Below are 27,140 nucleotides of genomic sequence, written 5' to 3'. Positions count from 1 at the left end.
GCCCGCGCCCGCGCCCGCGCCCGCAAGCTGGGTAACTGCTCACATGTGTCCTGGAGTTAGCACCGTGGAGCAGGGCCGTCTCCTCCAGATCCCCGGATGGCCCGACCTGGGCCGGCACTGACACCCTCAGAGGGCACGAACAGAGCCCCCAGCCTGGCCGGCTCGTACTGCCCCTCCTGCCCGTAGCCGCTGCTCTCTTCGCTGGCCACCACCACACAGAAGCACATCCAGAACACAGCCGCCCCTGACGCTCCCGGTGATGAGCAGAGAGCTGCGCCCAGTCTCCCCTGGAAGGGCCCAACCTTTCCTGCCCATGATAACGAACAGAAAAGCCTTGTTCTCAGAGTCTGCCACCATTGCTGAATGACCAGGACACATCGGAAGTGGTTTGGTTAATTTACAAGTCCTAGCAAGAGCTAGCTCACTTCCTACGTGAAACGTGTAGAAATTAGTTAACCTTCTCCCTCGAGCCGCCCTGTAAGAGCCTGACGACGGAACGCACCCCAGCGGACCAACGTGAAGGCAAGCCGGCGGGCCGCGAAGCCTCTGAGGCTGCTCACTTGGTGTTCATGAAGTGACTTCTGTCTATGCAGAGTACAAGCAGCTCTTCTTTAAATATTGTTAAATACTACTACTAATGAAACACATTATATTTCACAGAGAGTGTGATCAGCTTGTTTTTATTGGTTTTAACCTTTGTGGATACAAGGAATCCAACTATCTTTGGCTGGTCCAAAAACTTTGTGAGCAAGGGAAAATGACCCATTTTAAATGTGGCAAATAAGTAATGGAAATTTCCCAATGCGTAAGGGCAATACCAATTTTTTAAAAAGCTGGTACATAGAGACCATGTTATTTAATGACAATTTTATGGAAGATACTGTTATGTAAATTTCTTGAAAGTAATTCCAACTTGCATTTATGTATCACATTAAAGGTTACAGGGATGGCTGGAGGGCTCAGTCAGTTAAGCCTCTGCCTTTGGCTCAGGTCATGATCCCAGGGTCCTGGGATCGAGCTCCACATTGGTGGTCTCTTTGCTCAGCAGGGAGCCTGCTTCTCCCTCTGCCCCTCCCCCCTGCTTATGTGAGAGACAGTGCGTGCTCTCTCTCTCTCTCTCTGACAAGTAGATAAAACCTTAAAAAAAAAATCACATTATGCAGCCCATAATGCCACTTGATACAGTAACAGTGGGAGGGAGACCAGATTGAAATGTCATTCCTGAATGGCTATGGAAACTGAGGCACACACTAACTGTTGGATACTGATTGAAGAAACAAACACTGGGGCTTTACTAGGGACCTGGCTTTAAAGCAGCCCAACCTGTCTTCCAACAACTCAGGGCTCAGTGGGAGAGGCAGAGGGGGTCTACTTACTTTCAAATGTTATGATAAGTGCAGTGAGGGAATCCGGTATGCTGCAGGGGACCCAGGGGAGAAGCACGTGTCCACCTGGGCGTGGGACAGGAGTATAGGAAGAGAGGGTGGGCCCAGAAAAGGCTTCCTTGGGGGGGGGGGAATCTCCTTGACCCGAGCCTTGGAGAAAAGAAGGCAAAGAATGTATGCAAGAGCAGGGCACCTTCAAGAAACACAAGTCATTTGGTACCGTAGGATGCTTTGCATGATGGCACACGAAGGAACTCAGCATTTTTCTAAAGGTTACAGAAAATTACTGGTGAATTCGATCAGGAGAGTAGAAAGATCTAACATGCATTCCAGAAGATTCCTGTGGTGGCCATAGCAGGAGAGTATATCAGAGTGGATGCAGCCCAAGGCAGAGTGACTGAGGAGGTCATCCCCAGGGCTCAAAGAAGAGAGAGACCAGGGCTGGAGCAGTGACTGCAGGGGAGATGCCCGATTCTGGTCTGCAGAATGGACAGATGTGTGACGGAGAGAGAGAAAAGTCAGGACACCCCACTTATTTTTAGCATGGGTGACCAGCCAGCAGGTAGCTATGCCATTTACTGAGATGGATTTGCAGGAGGAGGGCCTAAGAGGAGAGAGGGAGCATGTGAGGTCCCTGTACCCAATTTCTAGCTGAGCCCAGGGTGGCTAAGGCTCCCAGGGCACAGAGCTCATTTTCACGGCCGAGGCAGGTGGCCTATGTCCCGACCCTCCCTGGGTCCAAGGTAAGAGACACACAGAGGAGCAGGACGCTGGCCAGGATGACCAGGGTCGCCGGTGAAGGAAACCAGGTATGGGGGGAGGTTGGAGAAGACATCCCACGGAAGCATCACCGAGTGCAAGAATGCAACATTCCTGTTATTTCATGTTTTTTTAAAACACATCACTCAGAGATGAAATATTTACAGTTGAAGTGTCATGATGTCTGGGAATTCCTTAAAATATTCCAAGAGAAAACAAGCATAACAACAAAGTGAAAGGTAGCAACAAAACTTGGCAAAATATTGTAAATGTTTTATGAAGAATGTATGTGTGTGTTTTCCAAAGGAGAGTTTGAATAACACGTAGAATAAAAGGAAAAAAAAATCACGATACTCAAATAAAATGTCCTTCCTAATCTTGACATGAGACAATTCAATGAAGTAGGCGATGGTCTTCAAAGCTAGAATGGGGAACGGTAAAGTGATTGCGAACCACTTTTTTTGGAAGACTGGCCTTAAAACGCAGGACAGGGCACACGGGATGGAGAGGGAACCGACCAAGGGACCAAAAGTGGTGTTTTTTGGGGGAACAAGATGTCTTGAGCATGAAGGAAAGAACCAGTAGAGGAGGAAAGACCAAATCTGGGAGAAATTGGCCAATGGATGCCTGTGTTCTGTCTAGAACACACCTGGCACTCCCACCCAGGTTCTCAGAAATCCCAACCCCTGTTTTCATCCCTATGTGTTAGTTCTTAACTTACATAAAGTCAACCAAGAGACTCTTTGAACCTCGAACAAGAGCTCAGAAATCTGAAACATCTGGTTCTGATCCTGTGATGGTCGTCTGCCCACCGCGTTCTCATTACAACCTTCGTTTCACTCTTTGCTCTGCCCGCAGAGGAACCTGGAGGGATGTGTGGCCTGAAGTCACCTGCCCGGGTCCCCCGCGCTTCCCTGGCCAGGAAGCCCTGCGGCGGCCTTGCGCGTCCCCGGGCAGAGCCCCTCCACGGGCCCGTCACTCAGGCCGAGACCCCAGCACTTTCCGTGGCCTGTCAGTCAGCCCGCTAGTCTCGCGCATGCGCACTCACCTCTCACCGAGCTACGACGAGCCTCTGACAGCCCAGATGAGACACAACACCCTTGTTTTCAAACAGGAGCACAGCAGGGGAAGAAGGTGGCGCAAACGGCGGGATTTGTGTTTCACGTGTATGTGTGTGTGGTACGTGTGTGTGGTGTGTGTGTATGTGTGGTATGTGTAGTGTGTGTGTATGTGTGGTGTCTGTGTGGTGTGTGTGTGGTGTGGTGTGTGTGGTGTGTGTGGTGTGTGTGTTTGTGGTATATGTGTGGTGGGTGTGTGGTGTGTATGTGTGGTGTGTGTGTGGTGTGTGTGGTGTGGGGGTATGTGTGAGGTGTGTGGTGTGTGTGGTGTGGGGGTGTGTGTGAGGTGTGTGGTGTGTGTGGTGTGGGGGTGTGTGTGAGGTGTGTGGTGTGTGTGGTGTGGGCGTGTGTGTGAGGTGTGTGGTGTGTGTGGTGTGGGCGTGTGTGTGAGGTGTGTGGTGTGTGTGGTGTGGGGGTGTGTGTGAGGTGTGTGGTGTGTGTGGTGTGGGGGTGTGTGTGAGGTGTGTGGTGTGTGTGTGGTGTGTGTGGTGTGTGTGGTGTGTGTGGTGTGTGTGTGTGCACGGTGTATGTGTGTGTGGTACGTGTGTGTGGTGTGTGTGTGTATGTGTGGTATGTGTAGTGTGTATGTATGTGTGGTGTGTGTGTGGTGTGTGGGTGTGGTATGTGTGGTGGGGGGGGGTGTGGTGTGTGTGTGGGGTGGGGGGGTCTGGTGTGTGTGTGGGGTGGGGGGGTCTGGTGTGTGTGTGGGGTGGGGGGGTCTGGTGTGTGTGTGGGGTGGGGGGGTCTGGTGTGTGTGTGGGGTGGGGGGGTCTGGTGTGTGTGTGGGGTGGGGGGGTCTGGTGTGTGTGTGGGGTGGGGGGGTCTGGTGTGTGTGTGGGGTGGGGGGGTCTGGTGTGTGTGTGGGGTGGGGGGGTCTGGTGTGTGTGTGGGGTGGGGGGGTCTGGTGTGTGTGTGGGGTGGGGGGGTCTGGTGTGTGTGTGGGGTGGGGGGGTCTGGTGTGTGTGTGGTGTGGGGGGGTCTGGTGTGTGTGTGGTGTATGTGTGCGGTGTATCTGTGGTGTGTGTGTGGTGTGTGTGCGGTGTGGTGTGTGTGTGTGGTGTGTGTGTTTGTGCTATATGTGTGGTGAGTGTGTGGTGTGTATGTGTGATGTGTGGTGTGTGTGTGGTGTGGTGTGTGTGTGTGTGTGGTATATGTGGGGTGTGTGTGGTGTATGTGTGTGGTGTATTTGTGGTGTGATGTGTGTGTGGTGTGTGTGTGTCTGTGTGGTACTGTGGTGTGTGTGTGGTGTGTATGTGTGATGTGTGGTGTGTGTGTGGTATGTGTGTGTGGTGTGTGTGTGTGGTATGTGTGGTGTATATCTGTGATGTGTGGTGTGGTGTGTGTGTGTGGTATGTGTGGTGTGTGTGTGTGGTATGTGTGGTGGGGGGGTGGTGTGTGGTGTATGTGTGTGGTGTATGTGTGTGGTGTGTGTGTGGTGTGTATGTGTGATGTGTGGTGTGTGTGTGGTATGTGTGTGTGGTGTGTATGTGTGGTATGTGTGGTGTGTATGTGTGATGTGTGGTGTGGTGTGTGTGTGTGTGTGTGTGTGGTGTGTGTGGTGTATGTGTGTGGTGTGTGTGTGGTGTGTATGTGTGATGTGTGGTGTGTGTGGTATGTGTGTGTGTGTGTGTGGTATGTGTGGTGTGTATGTGTGATGTGTGGTGTGTGTGGTATGTGTGTGTGTGTGTGTGGTATGTGTGGTGTGTATGTGTGATGTGTGGTGTGGTGTGTGTGTGTGGCATGTGGTGTGTGTGTGTGGCATGTGTGGTGGTGGGGTGGTGTGTGTGTGTGGTGTGTGTGGTGTGTATGGTGTATGTGGGAGTGTGTGTGTGTGTGATGTGTGGTGTATGTGTGCAGTGTATTTGTGGTGTGTGTGCTGTGTGGCTGTGTGCGTGTAGCACAGCCACACCCAGTTCCGCATCCAGGGTGGTATGTGGCAAATCACCACCCAGCAAATGTTCAGTGGCCATCTTCCGCCCAACTCTGTGTCCAAGGAGCCCCGGGCCCATGGCTGTGCTATCTGGTGACCAGCAGGAAGATAGAAGGAAAGCCGCCTCCCTGGAGGAAGGAGCATGGCTACCTGCAGAAAGCCCAGGACTGGGGAAGGTGTCTACCTGGGTTTGAACCTACAAGCTCTCACGGGGTGTCCTCTGGGAGGAATTCCCTGCGTCAGAGGCTACAAGGAGATTTGGGCCGGGGATTTCTCCTTGGTCCCCGCACAGAAGGGTCAGTTCTTGAGTTAACGTCAGCTGCCTTCTCAAGACATTGGTGTTGCCAAGTCCTCATAGAACCAGCTGCCCGACAGGATGAGAGGTTCTCAGCAGTTTGAGCCATAAACCTCACCTACGACCAGGTCTGCTTCTGCACACTACAAAACCTAACAGCCTTTCGGGGAGTTCCTCAAATGGGTGCTCCCACCCTCAAAGCAGAGGGGCGTGAACTCGGTGCGTGGTCCGTTGCCCCATCAGACAGACGCCAGCGCTGGCCTGGGGCTCTGCGCCCCGTGCAGCCCTCTACTTTCCTCCGTGGCACAACCAGAAGGCCACGTGCAAGGGCCCACGACACCCCTTCTCTTTTCTGCCAGTGGAGACACAGTTATACCTTCTAACTTTAAAACACTTCTCATCTTTTTAAATTCAAGTTCCGTTAGTGCCTCTGGACCCCCAAGTTCTTGATGCCATCATTTCATCTGACTGGGGGTTCCTTTTGTGTCCATCCCTTACGTCCTGTGTGGCTTAGATGGCGAGAGTGAGAATGGTGTGTGCGTTTGGTGCGGGAACGAAGAGATGAGCTGCGGGAGAAAATGAGAACTCCATCGCCACCTTCCAAAACAAACAAACAGTGTGTACACCCTGGAGTCTACAAAAGATTTTTAAAAAATTCTCTGGCCATCTTGACATAGTGTTAGATGAATTATCTTGTGAATCATGCTAAAACTCTTCTGCTAATAGAAAGAGCGCTAACACTTTGCTTTGTGTTCTGCCAATGAAAATAGAAAACCACAGATCAAGACAAAGGATTTAGGCCACCTCCTGAAACCGGGGAAAAAGGTCTTAACAAATCTCAAGAACTCCAAGATCTTTTTATTGATTTCAAATTCCAATAGAATGAATATGTTTTATCTAAATATTTTTATCACATAACTGAAACATTGAATTATTTTTTCAGAAATAGAGTTAAATACATCAATCTAGTTACAAATTCTAATATAAAGAGTACAAAATATAATGTTATAAATTGTATTTTAAAAAAAAGAAATACAAATTCTATGGTCTTTTGCATTTTACTGCCTCAAAGTATAATTAGCAAAGTTGATGAAGAATGAACATTCTCCCTCGGTCCCGTCACACAGGCGTGCGGGGGCCCTGGAGTGCACTTAAACCATCGCTGGGAGTCCTGGCCTGTGAGTTTTCTTTTTCTCAGTGAACAAAATGCTCTGCACTTAGAACTCACCAAAGTTAAAAGCAGTAAAAAGCTACTTCGTCTAGAAAGTGGGAAGGAAAAGTTAGACAAATACAGTCCCTCTTGTTTGTACATCACGGAAACCTCTCGGGGTTTGGGGGGTGATCGTGTTTTGCTTGAAAGCAGGCATGTTGGTAAAGGGGATCTGGCCATGAGAATCCAGGAGGCGCAGTGTCTTGGGTACAGACTGATCCAGGGGACACTCATCCCGTGGGCTATGAGCACGCTCTCGCTCCCTCGCTCTGTCTCAGTGGGAAGAACGAGCAGCTCCATGGGAGGCCCCAGAGAGACGGCACCTCTTGCTGCATTCAACACTATCTCCATCCCAAAGCAGTGCTCAGTTACTACACCTACGTGTGCATGTGCCCTTATCTAGATGTTTCTGTAACGTTACACAACCCGTAACAGAGTGGCCGAGTCTGAAGCTGGCTCTCGACACACCGGGCAAAATCCACATCCCTTTACCTGACCCAGCGGCTGCGTGCAATTAGTAACCGAGCGATTTTCTGGGCCACGTGCTTTTCGGGAAACCAGTGTCTTTCTTGGTTTCAAAAATAAGTAAGTAAGTATTGGAGGGACCAGACCTCTAAAAGCATTTAATACTTTTCAAAACTGGAAAGGCAAAAGCCACCTGCCTTGAAGATCTGTACTGTGTTCTGACCAACGTGAAATGAATCCATCTGAGATGCCAAAAGGCCCTCCCAAAGCAGGCAGGAAAGTGGTGGAAGGGCTGAGTGTGTCCCAGGAGAGAGGCTTACCAGCTGATTTTTCAGAGAATTTAAATGTTCATTCTTCAAATTAAGGAATATGAGTGAATAACCTGAAAGATTCCTATAAGCTCATTATTATTATTTCTGTGTTATTTGACATCGACAACGAGGAAGAGACGTGAGCGGGGAGGTGGAGAGGGGGAGGAGGAGAGCCAGACCAACAGAGCTGCGCCAGGAGCAGCGAGAGCGCAGGCGGGGCGGGGAGATACACGGAGAAGCTGCAGTGTAGACAACCAAACCCTTTATTGTCTAAGTTACATTAGACGCCAACACTGTAAAAATCCTGTTAAGAAACGAGGAAACAGCAGGTCGGTAGAGGTAGTAGAAAGAGTCTGTAACAGTCAGAAGGTGACTTACAGGAGAGATCATGCGGAAATTACCATTCGAAAAAAAGCGAATCAAAACATATTGGCTAAATAAATAAGAAAACACAAATCATATTAAATACTATGGTCAAACAGACATCAACGCATTAACAAACCCAACAATACTGATGACCAGTGGAAGAAAGAAACCACAGTCAGGCCCGAGAGCGGCATGTCTCGGAGGGCGGCATCCTCGGAGCGTCCGTCCTCCTCCGTCCGCTTAGTCACGTGGAGACCTACTTCTGCACTCTGCACAGCACACACTTCGGTACGCTGACTCAGGCTGCGCGCTCAGCCCACGGCACCCCAGGCGCGTTCCCCTCTCGCCACCAGGCAGCTCCGACTGCTGGCGGGGCTCCCGGGTACCGCTTCCGAAACAGGAAGAATGGACACGACACTTCCGTGTCACTTTGGGTACAGAACTGCTTTTAATCGCTAGAACACAGAGAAACAGACAGGACTGGATCAGCAGCCCCTGTGCATTCCTGAACTGTCACTACTCACTTTCAGCCGAGAAAATGAAACGTGGAAATTATCACTTTGGGGAAACTATCAAAATGATCAAACATAAGTCAACAGAAAGGCATTCTGATTTCTAAGGTGAACAGAGGAATGTGTCTCTGCGACTTTGCTCAAAATAACTTTACAGCTGCTCGATAACAATCTGCGTGGACACTCCTAATCACACCGACACAACAGATCATTCTGGTACATATCTGGTGTAAGAATATCAGGAAAAAATAAGTAGAAACGTTACATATACACACATACGTGTACACACGTGTGTGCACATCCATATGTATGAGAAGCTAGCCGGTTACACTGCAGTTTGCAAGTGTTGCAAAGTAACCGGAACCTCAAGTAATTTAAATTCAGTAACAAGTAGAATCCAGAACCAAACATTAACTAAGAACAACATCAACAATAATAATAATATAATAATAATTCAACAAATCATTACAACAGGAAAACCACACTTTAGGGTTTGTGTGTGTGCGTGCGCGTGCGCACGTGCTTAAACAAATCTTTGTATCAGAAGCCCATTTTCTACAAAAAACTGCACTAATCCATTACTGTATTAAGTAAACTGTCGCTCTCACCAGTATTAAAGGTTAGGATAATTTCTGTACATGTAAAATTATTGCTTTTTTGAAAAATATATTTAGCATGCTCGTTTTAATCCATTTCCTGCCTTTACAAAATTTCACAATTAAAAAAAACCTAGTAAAGCTTTTGCAAAAAATTTCACAGAACATCTTCATTCAAGGCAGCAGTAACTTTTGATAATGCATAAAATCATATGTGCAAAAATCTGAAACTCTCAGAAATATTACCATCACACATAGTGTCACGGTAACAGGAAAAGAAAATATTTATATCTGTGGAATACGATTTTAACTGCGTACACTGCACGGTTTAAGATCCTTTGTTATGGGCCTTAACCCCCACCACAAAAACTTGCATTTGCGGGACTGAGGAAGAGGTATATAATAGAGCCGCCCCCACCCAGGGGCCTGGGGACCTCCACGCTCTGGGAGTGAAGGTACTCCTCCTACGGAGGTCCCCAGGCCCAAGAAGAAAAGACACCTACTTGCTGGGCTGGTGGAGGGACAGATGGAAGGGGAGAGGGGGGAGGAAGGGAGGGAGGGAGAGCAGAGAGTTCCAGGGCACCAGGGCCCCCAAATCTGCTCAGGGTTTCTCCCGCCATCACTAAAGCGGGTCTAGACCAGGAGGGTTCAGTGGCTAGAGAATTTACGGGCAGTCTTCCTTGGTGAGCAGTTTGCAGAACGTAGCCCTGTTACAAAAAGGTCCTGAGAATAATCAAAGAAGCCTGCGTGTCTTAGTGTTCAACTAGCTCTTTCCAAAGCAGAACGTAAGCGCTCCCACAGATGTGCTTCCTCTGAGGGCTGGCTGAGCACAAATGATGGGAAGGACGGAAAGAGCTAACAGGAAACGCCCATGGCCCACAAAGGCCACCAGACAGTTAGGACCTCGTCGCGGCCCCGCGCCACCGAGCGTGCTTTCCACAGTGCCCAACGCTACCTCCTTCCTCGCTTACGGACGATTTTAAATACCCCCTACGCCACAGAGAGGCCGTGGTGTTAACGCTACCAAGCTCTGCTCCAGCACCGCGTGTCCTGACATCACCCGACAGTCCTCCTGAGCACTGGCGGCTCCTGCACGGCGCTCATCGTCTTCAGTCCCTCCGGCACGCGCGAGAATCTCTCTCCAGTGTCTCAGACGTGCTCCTACTGGGCCTGCCAACACCACTGTTTATTATAAGCAAATAGGGGACTGTGGTCGATGAGCACATAGATGCATAGAGAATATCTACATGTGAGTCCAGAGCAGACCGTCTTCATTCATTCTAAACGTCTCACAGGGAGGAGAAGCATCTCCCCTCAGTCTCCACTCCAGCACGGCGGTTCCAGGATCAGGGCGTCCGGTCGGGAGTCCTGCAGCTGTTCTCCCACAGGGCGGTCAGGGTCACTGCTGGGACGTCCATGAGGGGGCTGCTAACGGCTGTCACGGGGCACTGGGGGACGCTGGAAACGAGTCTCTAGGTTCCCTTTCTGAGAGGCACTGTCTGGACGGTATCTGGGTTAGAATGGTCTCTCCCCTGGATGAGAAAAAGCAGACAACAGAAAAGCTCATTTCTGCCTTTGGTGTCTAAGTGCATTTTTCCTATTAATTTCCTTATCAACACCCGAGAACACAAACAATGACCTTCACGCAGCAACCCCGTCAGGTCAGCGAAGACCCCTGACTTCAGCAGTAACTCATTTTGCTCAAGCAGGAGAGATTTTCAACTGGCCTTCTTGCCTTACTGAGGCAGCTTGAAATAATCATTTCCAGCGAACCAGAGAGAAGCGTTAGACTTCTCTGTTTTGCATGTAAGAATGGCAAATAACAGTGTCTGAACCAGCTCTGAAGGTTAAAAGGTGGCCAGATGGAATTGGGGAGGATTTGCAGAAAAGCAGAATTTTGTAGTACAAAGCGGATTTACAGGTGAATGATAGTTCCAATACAAGGCTGAATTTGGGGGCCATAGAAACACAATAAAAAAAAGGACAGCTCTCACATAGGTCTGTCAGAACCGAGAGTGCTTTCACCAATTTCCATAAATAATTACCATGTTGGAAAAACAGAAGGGGTATTCTAAAGTCAAGTGCACTGCAAGATAAAAATGGGAATAAATGAGAGCCTGTAGCTTTTAGAGAAGGCTCTCAAATGACATTTGAAGCATCGCTATTTGAACAATGGGGTTTACGATCTGAGGACAAAAACAACAGGGCAAGATTAATCTTACTGAACTGCATTAACCTTCAGCTAAAGTCTTGATAAAGTGAGACCGATCGCTTGAAATTAACATGCATACATAAACTACCACACTCATACAATTCTAACTGGCATAAAGCTATGCCTCTAGGAACCCTAGAAATTGGGGCGGGGGGCTGGCTGACATCATGAATTAAGTGCTTCTCTTTAGTTAATAGTTTCAGAAAGCTCCCACTTAGAACTAGCCCTACATTCGCAACACCCAACAATCATCACTGAAGGAGGTCCAGTAAGGTACTCCACAAAAATTCCACAGGGGTTGGGGGCGGGCGCAGTGGCACAGACAGAAGTTTATCTGACATGTAACAGTCACTCCACGTCCTCGAGTAGATGGTGAATTTCCGGCAGGAAAGCGGAGGACGTGGTTTTACATTTTTGCAAAGCGACATCACACCACGGAGAGATTCATCAACAGGGTGCTTTTAGAACTGCTTCTGGATACATTCGAGGAAGGAAGATGGCCTTTGTGTTTGCCAAGAGAAAAATGAGGGTTCTTGTTAGCTGTTAGGTGAATGGCCGTGGAAGTCTCTGCAAAGTAATTGCACGTAACAAACAAATCTTGCTGGCCATTCTACACAGTGTCCATTCTGTACACACAACACGGACTACACCCCCAACAGTCGCCCAGACCTCTCCTCCTCGAGACCAGGATACACAAACTTGCACAGGGCAGATGAAAAAACGCCATTAGGGAGGTAACAGGAGGAAGGGCCTCCCTCCATAAAGGACAGAAGTTTTACATAGCAAAGCTCAGAAAGTTTTAAAAATGTTTCAGAAGGACTGCAAATCTGGAAACGCCTAATAACTAGGTAGCTAAGTTTAGTCCATAAATCTAGACACAGAGATAACTATTTTTGCTTTAAAATAGAAGGGATAGATTCAAATAGCATCTTATTCTTTAAGGAAGTCATTTTGACTTACAGATTCACTGGGACCAACATTTTATTACTCAATACAGCTGTCCTACAGGCTTTTTAGGAAATGAAAGAAATTCATCCTGAGGAATCAGGCAAAGGGGAAATGCAGCCACAGAGGAAAGGAATCACAGAAACACTTAAGTGCACACATAGTATTTTGAGCACACACAGCTTGCTTTCTCCCCCCTACAAGACAAAGTACTCAGAAAATGAGAAACAGGTTTTCAGAAAATGTTTTTTTTTTTTTTTTTGCCTCTGTGTGAATTGTGGGCTTTTCAATAATGCTAAAGGAAATAATTATCTTCCATTTCAATGTTCCAGGGACTGATATTGACTTCTGCAACGTTATGAGGTCAACTTTTTTCCCTTTTGTCTTTATAAGGTAAGGGGATGTTTCATACTCATGTGTGGGGGGCTGATGACATAAACGTGAAGAAAGCCTGTACCCTCCCAGGACACACACAAACCTCTCAGCCTTCAGAGGAGGGGGACACGACCAGCATCTGACACACGTGGCATGGCGCTCAATGCTTCACGATGCTGCACACACCTTCCTGACCGCGACCTCTACTCACCGAGCCGTGGGCCACATGACCGCGTGGCACTTTGGACGAATCACTCCTCACGTTCACAACTTTTCATAGTACATTTGACTTAAGAGAAAAATGAATAATGTGTTTTAAGATGTTTGTTTGGTTTTATGAATACGAAACCTGCTTAGACACCAGAGCTGGATTTTGATATCTGATCTGAATCTCACAGTGATCCTAAATCAGACTGCACGTGTATTCCAGCATGGCCACTACGTGACTTCTCCATCACCTGCATTATAATACCCACAGCTAAACAAGAGACTGGTTAGGGTCCCATTTATATTCTCATTTCCCCTTATTTTGATTAATGGATTATTTCTCTAGCTTAACTATTTTAAAGTAACATTTAGAATAATAAGAAATAAACTATTAATCACAGTCTTTAAATTTTGGCAGGGAATCCAAACACACCGGAAACACCAGATTTCCTATTTCAGCAAAAGTCAGTCTGGTGTTTTAAATCCAAAAACCAGGGGGTTGCAAGGAGAGAGGGTTCATTTCTCTTGGTTCTAAATATTAATTTCTAATGTTTAACCACATAACAGAAAAAACAATTTCTTCACAACACACACACACACACACACACACACACAAGCCTCCTAGTTTTTTCCCCCTAACATCCATAGGACAATGATACCCATACTGTAGCGTTCTACTTTCAAAAAATGTTCTTCCTAATGATGAATATTGGTGATTACCAGAAATTAAACATTTACTCAGTCATGCTAAATCCATGACAAAGCATCTTGAAAGTGACAATATGCATGAAGCCCTCCTCTCATTTAGAATTTTGCTTCTAATATTAGCTACCGTCGTGATCGGAATTCAATGCATAACACGAGATGCACAAACAGCGGGGCCTTTATTCCTCAGAACGGGGATGACTCGCCCACAGCCGTGGCCATGCCTCCCCGCTGCGGAGAGCTCCTCCCCTCCAGCACCCACGCCCTGCGAGAGTAAATGCCTGCAGAAGAGACCCTGACCATGAGCCTCCTTCTAGAAACTATTACTGAACCCACAACTGCGCTCCTAAGTGTTCAGCGATCCCTTACACTCCACCTGTGGGAGGAATGCCCGTTGACAAGTGTACGGACGGAAAAGAGAGTGCTGCCAAAAAACACATCAAAAGAGAATCATTTCACTTCTCCTCCAAGTTTCTGTTCATTCGTACCCAACAGAATCAGATCTGTTTTGGCTCCTGGACCTGGACCCGGACCCCGTGCCTGACGGACTGTCTCACTCGGAGACCCAGGACATCATGATTTGTCTGAACTAGCTAAATCCGGGTATTAATATGGCAAAGAAAGGGTGCCGTGTGGCTGCAGGTGTAACACAGAGCCTGCCTAGCGCTCGAGGTCTTCTGGGCACAGAGCAGCGAACCAGGGTCCTGCATCGAGGTGACAATACTCTTCTCCGATGATACATCCTCCCTTTAAGGAGCAACTAGTCCCTAAAACAAGACAAAACAAGAGCCTTGACAAGCACACTACCAGGTTCTGACAAAGCCGGGAGACACCAAGGAAAGAGGACGCTGTTAGGGTTCGTGCCCTAGCTCAGTCTGCGAGCAGGCGTCCCGCCGATGGGCCTGTGGGCAGTGGCGTCCACGCGTGTGCGCCCAGGTCCCCTGCTGTCACGGCGGGCAGCGGCCGTGCTTGGAGTCACAGGCAGCAGGAGCTGCCCCGCAGAACAGTGCATGGCTCGCGCTTCCCACGGTATTTTCACAGCACGGAGAGACGTGCTGCTGTCGTTACTGCACAGACCCGGGCACCGGCATGAGGTCACACGCCCGGGGTGCAGAGTCACATTCAGAGCTTCCTACTCAGGAACCCAAGATCTCGACAGTTTATACTGTTTAGTTTCCGAAAGTGGAATTCGCTCACTGCGACTGGATTTCCATGTTGGAAGCTATTACACACACATCAGCTCCTCTGCCAGGACCCGCTCGTCCTTCGCCACCTCAAACCCACAGACTCACGTTCCCGCTGGACACTCCTAATTGGATCCCCAGGAAGCGCCCCAAACGTGGCTCAGATGTGACCAGACGCCGGTGTTTGTCCTGCTCGTCCTGCCAAGTTCCAGGCTGAGAGCGGGCGCTTGCAGCCAGAACCAGGGTCAACTCAGTCCCTTCCCCTCCTTCACACCCCACCCCCTGTGCCCAAACACCTTCTCTCCACCAGCCCCACCTGAACCTGGGCCCTGCATCTCACACAGATGACCCAGCCACCGTCCGCTGCCATCACACATCTGAACGTCGTCCAGCCCGACTCTCCTTTTAAAGACGCAACACCGAGGACGCCGTCCCGCTCAGGGCTCCCCGCCGCCCTCAGGAGGCTCTCCGTCCCCCAGCACCGCTGACCTTTGCACGGCTTCTCCAAGGGAACCTGTGCTTCCCCCCACACACACGGTCTCCTACATGCCCACGTCCAGGTCCCAGGACCCTCACCGTATGGCCACTGGACCATCACTGCTGTGCTGCTTTGCCCTGTTTCCTTGTCTAAACCGCGCCCCCGGGACCTGAAGAAACAGCAGAGCAGGAAAAAATATTTACCTTGTGTCCCTAATACTCTGACTGTCTCCCTAGAATTACAGAGCCTGGCACATAGTAGGTGCTCAATAAATACTGTTAATGAGTGACTCAATGATAACTTTAAAACTGAATTTGCATCTACTATATCTGTTAAAGTCCATTAACGCTAAATATCACATCACATGCTCTCTGCATGAATATAAGATGTCATATGATTAAAAAAAAAAAAAAAACCATGATCTGCAGCTTCTAAAGGTCCCAAGAAAAGAATCTGATATAATACTTAAATATCAATGACTTAATGTTAGGAAAGGACACATTAACCTGAGAGCGAACCGGCTGGTGAACAGCATGGCTCCTGCTCCAGACAACCAACCACACAATTGGTCCACGGATCGGGGTTGTACCCGAAATCTAACACAGCAATTGTGATTTTTTTTTTTTTAAACATTGAGAACTACAGGATGAGACAAATACCAGGATTTAAACCTGTACCTGTGACGAATGTGGTTTTCAATTATCTTGGCAGACACACCCCCTTGGGAATTCTTAAATTCCAAAGTTTGCTAAAGAAGTGGAATCTTCTTAGAGAACCAGAACATCCAGCGGTGCATCAACAAAAGCTACTTTACGGGGACCTGGGCGCCTGGGGCAGTGAAGCGTCTGCCTTCAGCTCAGGTCATATTCCCAGGGTCCTGGGATCGAGCCCCGCATCAGGCTCCTTGCTCCGCAGAGAGTCTGCTTCTCCCTCTGCCTGCAGCTCCCCCTGCTCGTGCTCTCTCTTAAATAAGTAAAATCTTTAAAGAAAAAAAAAAAGCTACTTTAAATGTAACAAAGGACAAAAAGTCCTACCAGGGGCCACAATCTCAAATGTGGAATTAAGCAAACTAGCAGCCACCGTGGGAGGGGCAGATCAGTCCAGCGCAGCGTCAGGGTCACAGGCCTGGGCGAGCGCTGTCCCAAGGTTGGACAGAAGGACAGCTGACCCACGGAGGGCCCCGCACCGAGAGGGAACAGCTACTTACAGCACGTAACGTGCATCCCTATGAACGTGAAGTCAACACATCGGTTGGTATTAAGTATAAAACTGCAGAACTTGAGTTCACAGAGACAAAGACAAAAATATATATACGTCTTTTCTAGATCATAATCAAGGATGAGTAACAACTCACGAATTCCGAGCGTAACTACAAGTAACACAGAAATAACTGAAAACACAGTCTCAGTGATGGGCCTTGTTGACCTACTTGTGCATTTTAAAGAGGCCGGAGTAGAATCAACGCACGGTTAAAAAGAAACCCGGTGGGTGTTTCTGAAGAGCCTCATGGAGCTCTCGCGGGTCTCCTGGCGTTTCCCACCCCACCGAACACTCTCATCAAAAAACCACGTCTATGGGAGCTTTCACGGGTCACCTACATGCCACGAACACTTTGGACTGACTCCAGTTCTCATCTCAATCTGTATCTCCAATTATGGCGCGACCTCGTTGCGACCATGACCCGCAAACACACCGCAGTGACTCCTGTCGCAAGGGGGTTTATTTCTGTGAAAAAGGAGCATGCTACCTAATTCGAGCTGAGGTCACGTGTTTAGAGATCTTTCAATTCCACGTTGGGACAGATGGTACTTATTTCAGGAACAGTCACAGCATCGTGAAGTACCTTCTTTCTATTCTAACACTATCAGTTTTACTGAGAGAGAAATCACTGACTGAAAAGCTGTAACACACAAAGCCTTTTGTCGATGACACACGAAGAAAAGGCTTTTTAGCAACAAACAGGAATTCTAAAGTTGCAATAACACACGAGCACATAGTGCTGATGAGGCCACGTTTGTGTGAGGTCCACCCTCGCTTGGCGTGGCCCGTGTCACTGATCGCTTCATTGCCAACCTTCCCTTCCAGGGAAACCAGGAGGGCTCTTGCGTGTCCTGTGGCGCCTCCAACACCATCATCATCCTCAAGAGCCAGGAGTCCGCGCGTGGTTCTGTTTGTCGGGACAGGACCCACGGGCTTGAGCTGACCCCGCGACAGGGCCTGGATGCTTGCCCTGGAGGCAAAGAAACGCGTCTTCCTTTACAAAGGGAACAGTGTGCAGCTACAGAATCCGTCAGAAAGCGAGAATGTCAACGGAAAATGCCCATGGGAGGAGAGAGTGGAGGGACATTCTGTGAGGGGACAGAACGGGGGCGAGCTCCCAGCCCAGGACAACTTATGAGGCCACTGAGGACAGTGTGTGCCTCGCAACCTAGGAGCACACATGGAAGACTCCATCAGCGTGTGCAAGAGTGCGGCCACGGCGTGTGGACATACAAAGGCCACACATGTCCGGCCACACGTGTCAGGTGCACATGTACACGGTACCCGTGCACGGCGACAATGCCGGTCGAATGTGTCGGGCAGGGAACAGATCAAGGAGCGGACACAGCCGTGGAGTGCCACACCCAGCCCGGCGTGTCTCACGGCAGGGCACAGACACGCCGTGAAGAAAGACGGCAAAACTTGTTCTCAAACAAACTTGTACAAAAACACGCTGGGGAGAAAAGCAGGGGTCCCTAGTGTGCGAGGCACCTCGGGTCTCTAGCAACGTCCTCACCCCCAGCAGGACCAAGAGCAGCTGCGTGCACCTGCCGCGTCCTTGTCCATCTCGGCCGCGACGGCTGCCGGGGTGTGTTGCTCATCCCCAGACCGTGCTGAGGGCTGGGGTCTATGTCAAAGCCACACGGCTATGTACACTTCTGGTAAAAAGAAAAAGCCACTGGGGCCTTTGTGCTGAGCACCACGGCACGTCTCTTCCCGGCGACCACAGTAACCCGACAGCCAATGACTCGGAAGACCTACTTGTTTGGGGGCATCTGCGGGGATGGCGTGGGCTTCGGCCCCTCGGAGGCCACGAGAGCCTGACGCCGCTGTGGGAACGAGGGGGTGCGTGAAGGGAGGAGCGTGCCAGCTTCGCCACGACGGCACATGACGCGAAGCTCTTACAGCTAAAGCACTGGCACAGAAAAGACACCAGCGCCTCGCCTGTGGCCGGAAAGCACCAATTTACTTCAACACTTACAGTAAGAGACTGGATACAGCTGCCTGGGGCCACTGCTCTTTTTCATTCAGAGCTCACCGCTGAAGAAAGCCGTCACTGACAACATTAATTATCAGTGTCTGCGTGGAGGGACCCTCCTCCTGCATTACTTACCACTTGGCCTCTGTCAATCTGCATCACACTGGCTGCTGGAAGCATCCTTCACATGTCCGACACAGCCCTCCGGCCCCCACCCCCCGCAGGGTCCCCACGCACGGCTCTCGGCCCGCATGGTCGCGGGCAAGCTCGGCACACACAGGCCGGGGGCTTCTGCCACCATCCCCGACTGGCCACGGGGGCCCCAGGTACACAGCGCCGTGGCTGGCCAGTGGCAGCAAAGGGAGCCCCCGCACCGCATGTCATGCTGACGGGGGCACAGTGACTTCCGTGCATGCCGTGGGCAGCAGAACTCATTAGCATATTCATTGCTGAGGACTCGACCCTCTAATTAAAATGGGACATTTGCAAACAGGCTTATCTCAAATTAAACCACACAGCACCCGGATGCAAAGGGAAGACCATTCTAGGGGCTGGATGGGAGAGTCTGGTGCGTGATGCAGCTCGGGCCGGGGGCTCATGTGCCAGTGGCTGGGGACACAGCCAAGGCAGAGGCGGCTCCTCTCCCCAGTGCCCCCCCGGGGTCCGCGGGTGGCCCAGGCCCGGTGGCGGGCGGGGTACCTGTGTGGGCCCGCGTGTGGGCCCTGAGGTGGCCGGGCTGGTGGAAGCGCGTCCCACACTCCACGCAGACGAAGTCTCCTTGGCGGGCCTGCGTCCGGAGCGTCCCTGGGCGGCGGTGGCCGTGGGTGGTGTGCAGGTGGGGCGGCGGCAGTGGAGGGGGCGAGAGGAAAACATCATTAGTCTGTCTAACAGTGTGATGGGGGCACCTGCAGGCCTGGGGGACAACCAGCAGCCTTCCCCCAGGCTCTGTTGACAGCCGGCATACGCAGGACCGCGAGGAGCGTAAATCACAGCGACCTGAAACCCACACTGTGGCCCGATCGGGTGCAGGGCCTTCGGGCAACCACATGCCCTCCCGCCATCCAACGCCCGCCGGTCGGGGTGCTGCCGCGGGGATGGCCAGGTGCAGGGACTGGGAGGCTGCGGCCTGGCCACCTGTCCCCACCACGCCACCAACACTGCCTGCCTGGCCCCTTACCTGTGTGCCCACGTGCCCTCCAGGGCATAGACGGAACACCTGGGAATTGGGCCGGACATAAGGCCCTGGCCCCATGTTCCCTTCTGTGAGAACGGGGGTGCACGGCCCTCACCTGTCCGTGCCTTGCCTGCTTCAGGGCATCTCTCTGAAGAACAGCTAATGCTCACGGAAGGTGAGCAGCTCCAGAGGGCCTCCCCTGAACCCCATTCTCACGGCTCAACAGTAACTCGACGGAAGCACAGCCCAAAAAACAACCAGAAAAAGTTCTGCTTATGGGGCGCCTGGGTGGCACAGCGGTTAGGCGCCTGCCTTCGGCTCAGGGCGTGATCCCGGCGTTCCGGGGTCAAGCCCCACATCAGGCTCCTCCGCTATGAGCCTGCTTCTTCTTCTCCCACTCCTCCTGCTTGTGTTCCCTCTCTCGCTGGCTGCCTCTGTCTCTATCTCTGTCAAATAAATAAATAAAATCTTTAAAAAAAAAAAAAAGAAAAAGTTCTGCCTGGAGCAACACATAGTTTTAAATGATGCTCACGGAGCTGACTGTGTCTGTCCCTAACATCTGATACGTGAACGTAAAAGGCAAATGGAAAGGATGACAAATGGTCTCCATCAAATTAGCTGAAACCAAATTCTTGGCCGAATTCAGAGTGCGTCCATAGACCAAAAGAATGCAAAATCGCTTTTACATTGCGGACAACGTCATGGACATAATCATTAAAGACATGCGTGTGCTGTAAGACAGACTCTGTCCGATTTCTCACCGAGCAAGCCTTCAACATGGGTCTCAGGGAAACAGCAGAACTTGCCCACAAAGCCCTCGATCTCCCACTGCCTCATTCAGGAACACCAGAAGGGTAAGACGACAGGTTTTAACCCCCACTCACACCACTGTCCTGATGAAACGGCGCTGACCAGGTGGACAGGGCGCCCCAGTCACGGAGTGGGGAAAGCACCGCCCGGCCAGTGTCCTCGGGCACTGGCCCGTCACCGCCGCTGCGTGTGTCCCCAAGCACCGTGGCGACGGGAGGCTTAGCAGCCTGCCTCAGATGGCTGTGCACGTCCCAGGCCCCACACCCACCCGGTTCTGGGCACACATCCCCAATGTGGAAGCTTCTGCCGACAGCTAACTAGGCACGTCTTTTAGGAATATTTTTCCTTCCTCAGTTTGATCCGGGAAGATCTCAGCTTCTAAAGCAATTCTGTTGCCTGCTCCTTCGAATGAGAAGCACGGCCCGGACTCATCCTATGAGAACCTTCCCTGGCAATCACGTTGGTCGTGCGGACTCTCCCGGGTGTACTGGGACGTGCCATCCGTGTGGATTCTAACGACGCCCACACCGGATACCTGCAAGGATTGTGAGCAACAACATGGCTTTGGCGGTTTCACACACTACGTCGCCTCAGTACGTTTTTGTGAGGAACTCGGTCAGCTGCCTACCTCCCATCCAACGTCGCAGCAGAAAAACCCAACACTTCTGCTCAGCCGACCGTATTTCCTTGAATTAAGTATGCACCAGCGCGTGCACACACGTGCAGGGACACACGGACACACACACACATACACACACACACTGTTCTCCCGTGTGTTTTGCACATCATTTTCTCTTTACTTTTTAAGAACAGACCTTTGCCCTTTATGGTCAATAATATGGTGCCCCAGCTACTCCAAAATTTTGAGCTAATCAAAAAGGTGATAAACTTCATTTGAATTGAAGACTGACTGGTGAGCAAACAGCCCTAACGCTGTGACCTAGAAACTAGAGTTGTGTGGGAAGGAGGCCAAGCAAAAGGCAGAGGGAGCCTTCCAGAGGCAGGCATGGACTCCGCTCCGGAGCCCTGCCTGTTAATTTTACCCGGTTGTGCTGCAACATACGTGCCTGTCTGCAAAGGGGAAACAGAGCTGGACACCTTCTATGGACTCTGCACAGAACCACACAAAGGAAGCACGCAGCTTTCGCCGTCCTCACATCCGTGTGTCCTTGGTAGAAGTGACTTTGTCAAGTCCCAACAACAGACCTCATGTCTTATTCCATCTAGAATAATCTCATCCTATTATCTTCAAGTTTTTATTCTAAAATTCATAATCTCACCCAACATAGGCTGACCACGAAGTCTGAAAACCCAGGGAATGTATTATTTTATGACTATTCCATCAACAGAACAGTCGTACTCTATAGACAGAAGTTTCCAGACCTCCCAGCCTCGTGGCAGAACAATCACAGGGAACACCGTGCGTTTCAGGCTTCGAGGGTTGGAGTCGGAGTCCCTCCAGGAGGTGACAGTGGTCACGCCACAGAACATCCATCCTCCCTTGGCAGGGCTTCCACACAAACATCATTCGTCAAAACACACGTGGGGAAAAGGCCTCTGAGAACTCCCCGCCCTAACGTGCGCTAAGCCGACGTCTCGGAGGCGGCTCCGGACTGCAGGCCTTCTGTATGAGGAGAACACAGGCCCTGAAAACCAGCAGCACGCTGCCCCCTGCAAACGTTTCACGTGCACACAGACGACTACTCTTCTTGGAAGGTTCTGTCCTGCAGACTTCTGCCTCCCCTGCTACAGCGTGATGCCAGGCGGTGCGCTCCCCGGCGGCCTGCATGGAGGAGTTGTAACCTTGACTCCGCAGGTGACACCCCCGAGGGGGGGGCGGGCACAGCAAATGCATGAGACCACAGAACAGGAGCTGAACAGCACGGGCAGGCTCATCGAGTCAGACAGGCCAAAAAGAGGACTTGGAATATAGATGAACTTAATTTTCTAGATCATGACGAGAAGTCAACGGTATAGTACACAAAAGCCACGGATACGGGGCAACCGGTGGAAGACAAAAATTGTAGGAATCCGAGTCACGGGCACATTCAGAAACGTGTTGGTGATGGGCTCTGGGGAGCTGCTCATACTTCCCGGGCTACGACAACGGAAGTCGAGCCTCTGTAACAGGAAACATTCGTACTCCGCTCACCTCTCAGACGGTCAGGCCATGCCGAGCCTGCTGCATTTCCTGCCACTCCAACACTTGAAGAGCCATAAATAAACATTCCAAGGAGGAGAAAGAAACCAGCGAGGGCCCGGTGGCCACAGAGGGGACACACGAGCAGGGCGCAGACCAGCCAAGCCGTTCGAAGAATCAAGAGACCTACCTGCGGGAGGGCCCAGGCTTGGCCCCGAAGTCGAGACCAGAGCCCAAGGGGAGCCACAGGGGGAAGGGCCGTGTAGGGGAGCAACCCCCTCACCGGAGCATCCCGTCCAACCATGCGGCCACCACACAGACACCAGCCAAGGGACCTAGACAAACCGATCCCCATTCTTCCCTAAACCTGGGAAACCACGGTTCTAAAAATGCATTTATTAGTATATTACAGCCGAAAAGTTCAGAACACTCCCCTTCAGAAACCCAAGTCAGCGTGAACTTAAACACCCTACATCTGCTAGCTCACACCCAGCTGTATTTCAGTGTAGACACGGCAGAGCCAATAACCCAAGAGGAGCACATACGTGTTACGGACAATTTAGCATTTCTCTCATTTACAAGATAAATACGGAACCTCTCTTTAAAAAACACATAAAACCCTGAGAACCATTTCTTTTAAAATTTTTAAGAAAAGGAAAACATTTCAGGCTACTGTGTACTTCCAATCTGTCATCTGAAATTCTCAAAACCTTACCTTGAAACTCACTTCTACTTTTTTGGGGGGTAAAAGCAACCACAGCACTGACACACGGGCAGCATGAAGGGCCGTCACGGAGGCGGGAATGCTGCTCACCAGGTGTGAACTGGCAGGTGCGGCTGTGTGTGACGCGTCACAGGTCTGGGCGCTGAGCGGAAGCCACTGACACAGTGATGTGAGGCCCTCGCTCAGGGTGCTGGAGGCCACAGTCCCCGGGAAGGACCGGACAGAGGGTCATGGCTGCCAGGAACATGGGTACCCAGTGACACTCACCCACTATCGGGTGCCCGCAACGTCTCGGCTTTTGGATCCAAGAAAACCCAAACCTAAAGCAATGAGGCCACCACGAGGGCTAAAGGTCAACCGATACGCTGATATTCCATTCCACAGCAAATAATCCGCACACCTGGACAACATCGCCGAGACTGTGCAAAGCTCACTCAGTTTCACTGAAATCTGAAAATGTGAAAACACGAAGCCACATGCTAGCCGCAATCCACCACCCGCAAGAGCATATGCCCCGCTACACGCCGGCACGGAGCACTCTGTCCGAAGGCACAAGAGTCGTAGACACAAGGGCACGCTGTGCCTCACGGGCACCTCGGCGTAGAGTGCGTCTCAACGATCTCCGGCCAGCCACACTTCTAGCTTCAGTCTAGAAAGTTCCCAAGACGTGCTGGCTCTGAGCACAGAGGAACGACACCAGCCTCGAATGACCCCACTGGCAAAATCTCCAAGACTGTGGCACCCCCCGGTGTTTCCCTAGTCAGAAAACACCCTCGTGTTTCCTCATGAGCCGAAGGCCCTGCTCGCCAAGCCAGGATGGCTCCAGAGCTCCCATCGATCCGGGCAGGCCCCGTGGTTCCTGGAGACGGCCAGGAACTCGGGGAGAGACCCACCTTCCTCGGCCAGGCACCTCTCACAGTGGAGGTGGGGTATCTCACTGTCCCGCAGCTTCCACCAAACCTTGAACCACATTCCCCAAAAGTGCTTCCAACTTGCTGGAATTTGAGGCGGATCTCAAGGTCATTTTTGGGGGTAAGCACTTTAATGACAGGTGCACGACGAACAATTCAGTTCACAGACAGGCACTGAACAGAGAGACAGAGCTCCTCGGGGTTTTCGTTTGTGAAGAGCAAATCCTTTGATCTCCCAGTGCTGTTCAGGGAGGGCTACCCATAATTCATGCTCGGGAGGAGGGCACCCCACCCAGCGTGTGGTCCCCGCGGTTCCTCATCAACCTCATGACGAGGCGCCAAGACCCAGACGCTGGCAGGAAAGGAAAATGGCCATTGAAGGCATATCTTTCCTGGAATTTGGGCACAAGCCCGTCCCCCAAACTGTATATGGTACAGTCACACTCTGCAGGGTTTGTTTACTAACACCAGTGAGCTGCCACGTATTTTTAAATTACGTATCTACAGAAATAAACTTAGAATAGTCACTTCAAATGAACATTCCTGCCTTTTGAGAGAAAAGAGACAAAGAATATCTACTGATTCTTTGTTTAAAATGACAAAGGAAGGGGCACCCGGCTGGCTCAGTCGGTAGAGCGTGTGACCCTCGATCTCAGGGTCAGGAGTTCGAGCCCCATGGTGGGCAAAGAGCTTACTTAAAAAATAAAAAATAAAAATAAAAGGACAAAGGATGTGAGGGGCATCAAGGCTGCCTGCTCCTGTCAAATGTCAGCTTTTCTGAATTCATCACCAGGAGGGAAGCCCCACGGGGACGGCAGCTTCACAGCCCCAGCACCAGGCACCTGTACCCCAGCGGGCAGAGCTGTGGGGGCAGGAGAGGGGTGCACCTGCCTCACTCTCTGTTCTGCACTGAGACAGCAGCCAGCCGGCAGGCAGCTTCCCCACCTCCTAAGGAGAGGCTCCTCCGTACGGCCGGCCAAGGACCGTCGCAACAGTGCTCCTCAGGGGGCAGGGAGGGGCCCGCTCGTCTTACCTCCGTGCTCCAGCGCAGGACCGTTGGCACCCCAGCTCTGGTACAGAGAAGCAAAGTCCTTTGGAATGTACGTCTTAAATATATTGAGGATGTCCAGGCGCTTCTCGTGGCTGTCCGACGCGGGCTCCGGCTTGCTGGCGTGCAGGGTGGACTGGGCCTGCAAGGCTGCGTTCCCCCTGGGGCCCGCTCCACAGCTGGCCAGCGGCCGCAGCTCCTGACCGGCCTTGGAGGAGGGCTCGCGGGGAGGTAGAGGGGGGCCCCCATCGCCTTTCACATGTGGCTGACCCTGAGGCTGAGGGCTGAATTTGGCTTTCAGGGGGTCCGGGGCACTGTGCTTATTCGGGGGGCCAAGGCTGGCCCCCGCAGGAGGGATAATATACTTGTCCCCTGGCCTGCTGCTGGTCGGGGGCTGGGTGCCTGCCCGAGCGATGACGGAGGGCGTGGGGGTGGCACTTCGGCTGAAGCCACCGCCGCCCGCCGCGGGCCCCGGTCTGGGGCTGGCCTCCTGCCTGGGCTTCGGCAGGGGCAGCTGTGTGGGGGCACCGTGTGGCTCAGGGCCATGGCCAGGTTTGGCCTGCCGGGGCCCGTCGGGGCTGGCCACCCAAAGCGCACAGGGGGCCCCGGAATGGCTCTCCTTGCTCTTCGGCATGCTAGCGGCTTTCGTGGTCATGCCCAGGGGCGAGGAACTGCCCTTGGGCCCCGGCGCCCCTCCTGGCACCTGAGTGCGCGTGAACCGAGCGATGGGCAGAGGCTGGCACTCTTTGCCCCCAAGGGCAGGCGGAGGGCCCGTGCGTCCGCTCCGGGCAAGGAAAACCAGGTTGTTTCTGATGCTTTTGTAACCATTGGGCTGAATCCACTGGGGGGCCATGGAGCTGCAGCTGACCCTGTGCCAGATACGCGTGTGCATCCACAGGACCTCGGGGTAGTACGTCTTGTGGTCACAGTAAGGACACGGGTGAATGGCCAGCGCAGCCTGCAGGGATGAGGCCAGCTCCTTGTGGCTGGGGTCGTCCCGGCTCGACCTCTCGCTGAGGTCTAGTGGGATCAGGTCGGGGGCCGGCGCCTTCCTCCCCCCCGCCGCATGCTCCTTCGTGTGCAAATCAGACAGCTTCTCCTTCAAGGGGTGAGCCGGGCTCTCGGACAAGAGCTGCAGGTCTGCTCCTTCTGGAAAAGTCTGATCCGAATGTGAAGGGAAGTCTGCGGTGTCCCTGGAGATGGCGACCTCCTGCTTCAGGTGAAACGCCGGCATCTTGAAGTCCACGGAAAACCTGGGCTGTTCTGCTCTCTTGCAAGCATCTCGGCCCCTGTTTTTGAGTGCAGACACAGAAGCGGCACTCCCCGCTCTGGGCTCCGCGGTGCCCGTGTCTGACGCGTTACTCCCAGGCGCGTGACTCTGGTCTCCGTTGGCGAGCACGGTCGATGCTGTCTCTTCAGAAAAGCAGAAGCGGTGTGGCTTTCCCCCTGGAGGATCAAAACGTAAAACGTGAAGTTACCATTTCTCATCAGACAGAAGGAGATACAGCAGCACACCCAAAGGCACTGTGGCCCTCTCGCGCAGAGGGGCACGGGTCCTCGGGAAACCGCGGGGCTCCTCCCCACAACACTGTCAAGAGCGGGCCAGATTTAAGGGCAAAAGGATGGTATTTGGGGTGGGGTTTCTTCTTTCAGTTGATTAACTCTGTAGACTGTCAGGAGAGATAAAATCTAGTTATCTATAACTACGCAGTTACTGATTAGCAGAGGCTAACTAGTTACATCAAACACCAAGAAATGCCTGCTCTGTACTAGCACGAGGCTTCCCGACTTTCAGAGAACTCTCTAAACGCAGTCACGGTTAGGGATCCCGCGGACTTAAGGCAAGAAGACCCAGAGATGTTGAGATGCAGCCCGTGGTCATGCAGAGGCTGGGCCTGAAATGGTTCACTTTGCCCCGGGGGATCCCATGGCTGCCCCAGACATTTCTGGGCTACAGGTCGACTTCAGACTGATCCAGAAAGGGTCCCTATGACTCTGAGGCTACTCATCCCCGCCTCTCCCTGGAGGGATGCCCAGGACAG

General features: G+C 51.7%; 1 protein-coding gene across 1 annotated transcript in view; it reads right to left on the bottom strand.

The window, feature by feature from the left end:
* Nucleotides 1-6,325: 6,325 nt before the first annotated feature.
* LOC103658418 (zinc finger protein 516-like) overlaps nt 6,326-27,140 on the bottom strand; it is a 68,047-nt gene continuing 47,232 nt past the window's right edge. Inside the window, 4 exon segments of the mRNA XM_040632434.1 lie at nt 6,326-10,479; nt 18,075-18,142; nt 18,991-19,095; nt 25,084-26,544. Of these exon segments, the coding sequence (XP_040488368.1) occupies nt 10,420-10,479; nt 18,075-18,142; nt 18,991-19,095; nt 25,084-26,544 (1,694 nt within the window). The 3' untranslated portion in view covers nt 6,326-10,419.

Source organism: Ursus maritimus, unplaced genomic scaffold (assembly GCF_017311325.1).
Source record: "Ursus maritimus isolate PB19 unplaced genomic scaffold, ASM1731132v1 scaffold_18, whole genome shotgun sequence".
Taxonomy (NCBI): domain Eukaryota; kingdom Metazoa; phylum Chordata; class Mammalia; order Carnivora; family Ursidae; genus Ursus; species Ursus maritimus.
This window is presented reverse-complemented; position numbering and strand designations above follow the sequence as displayed.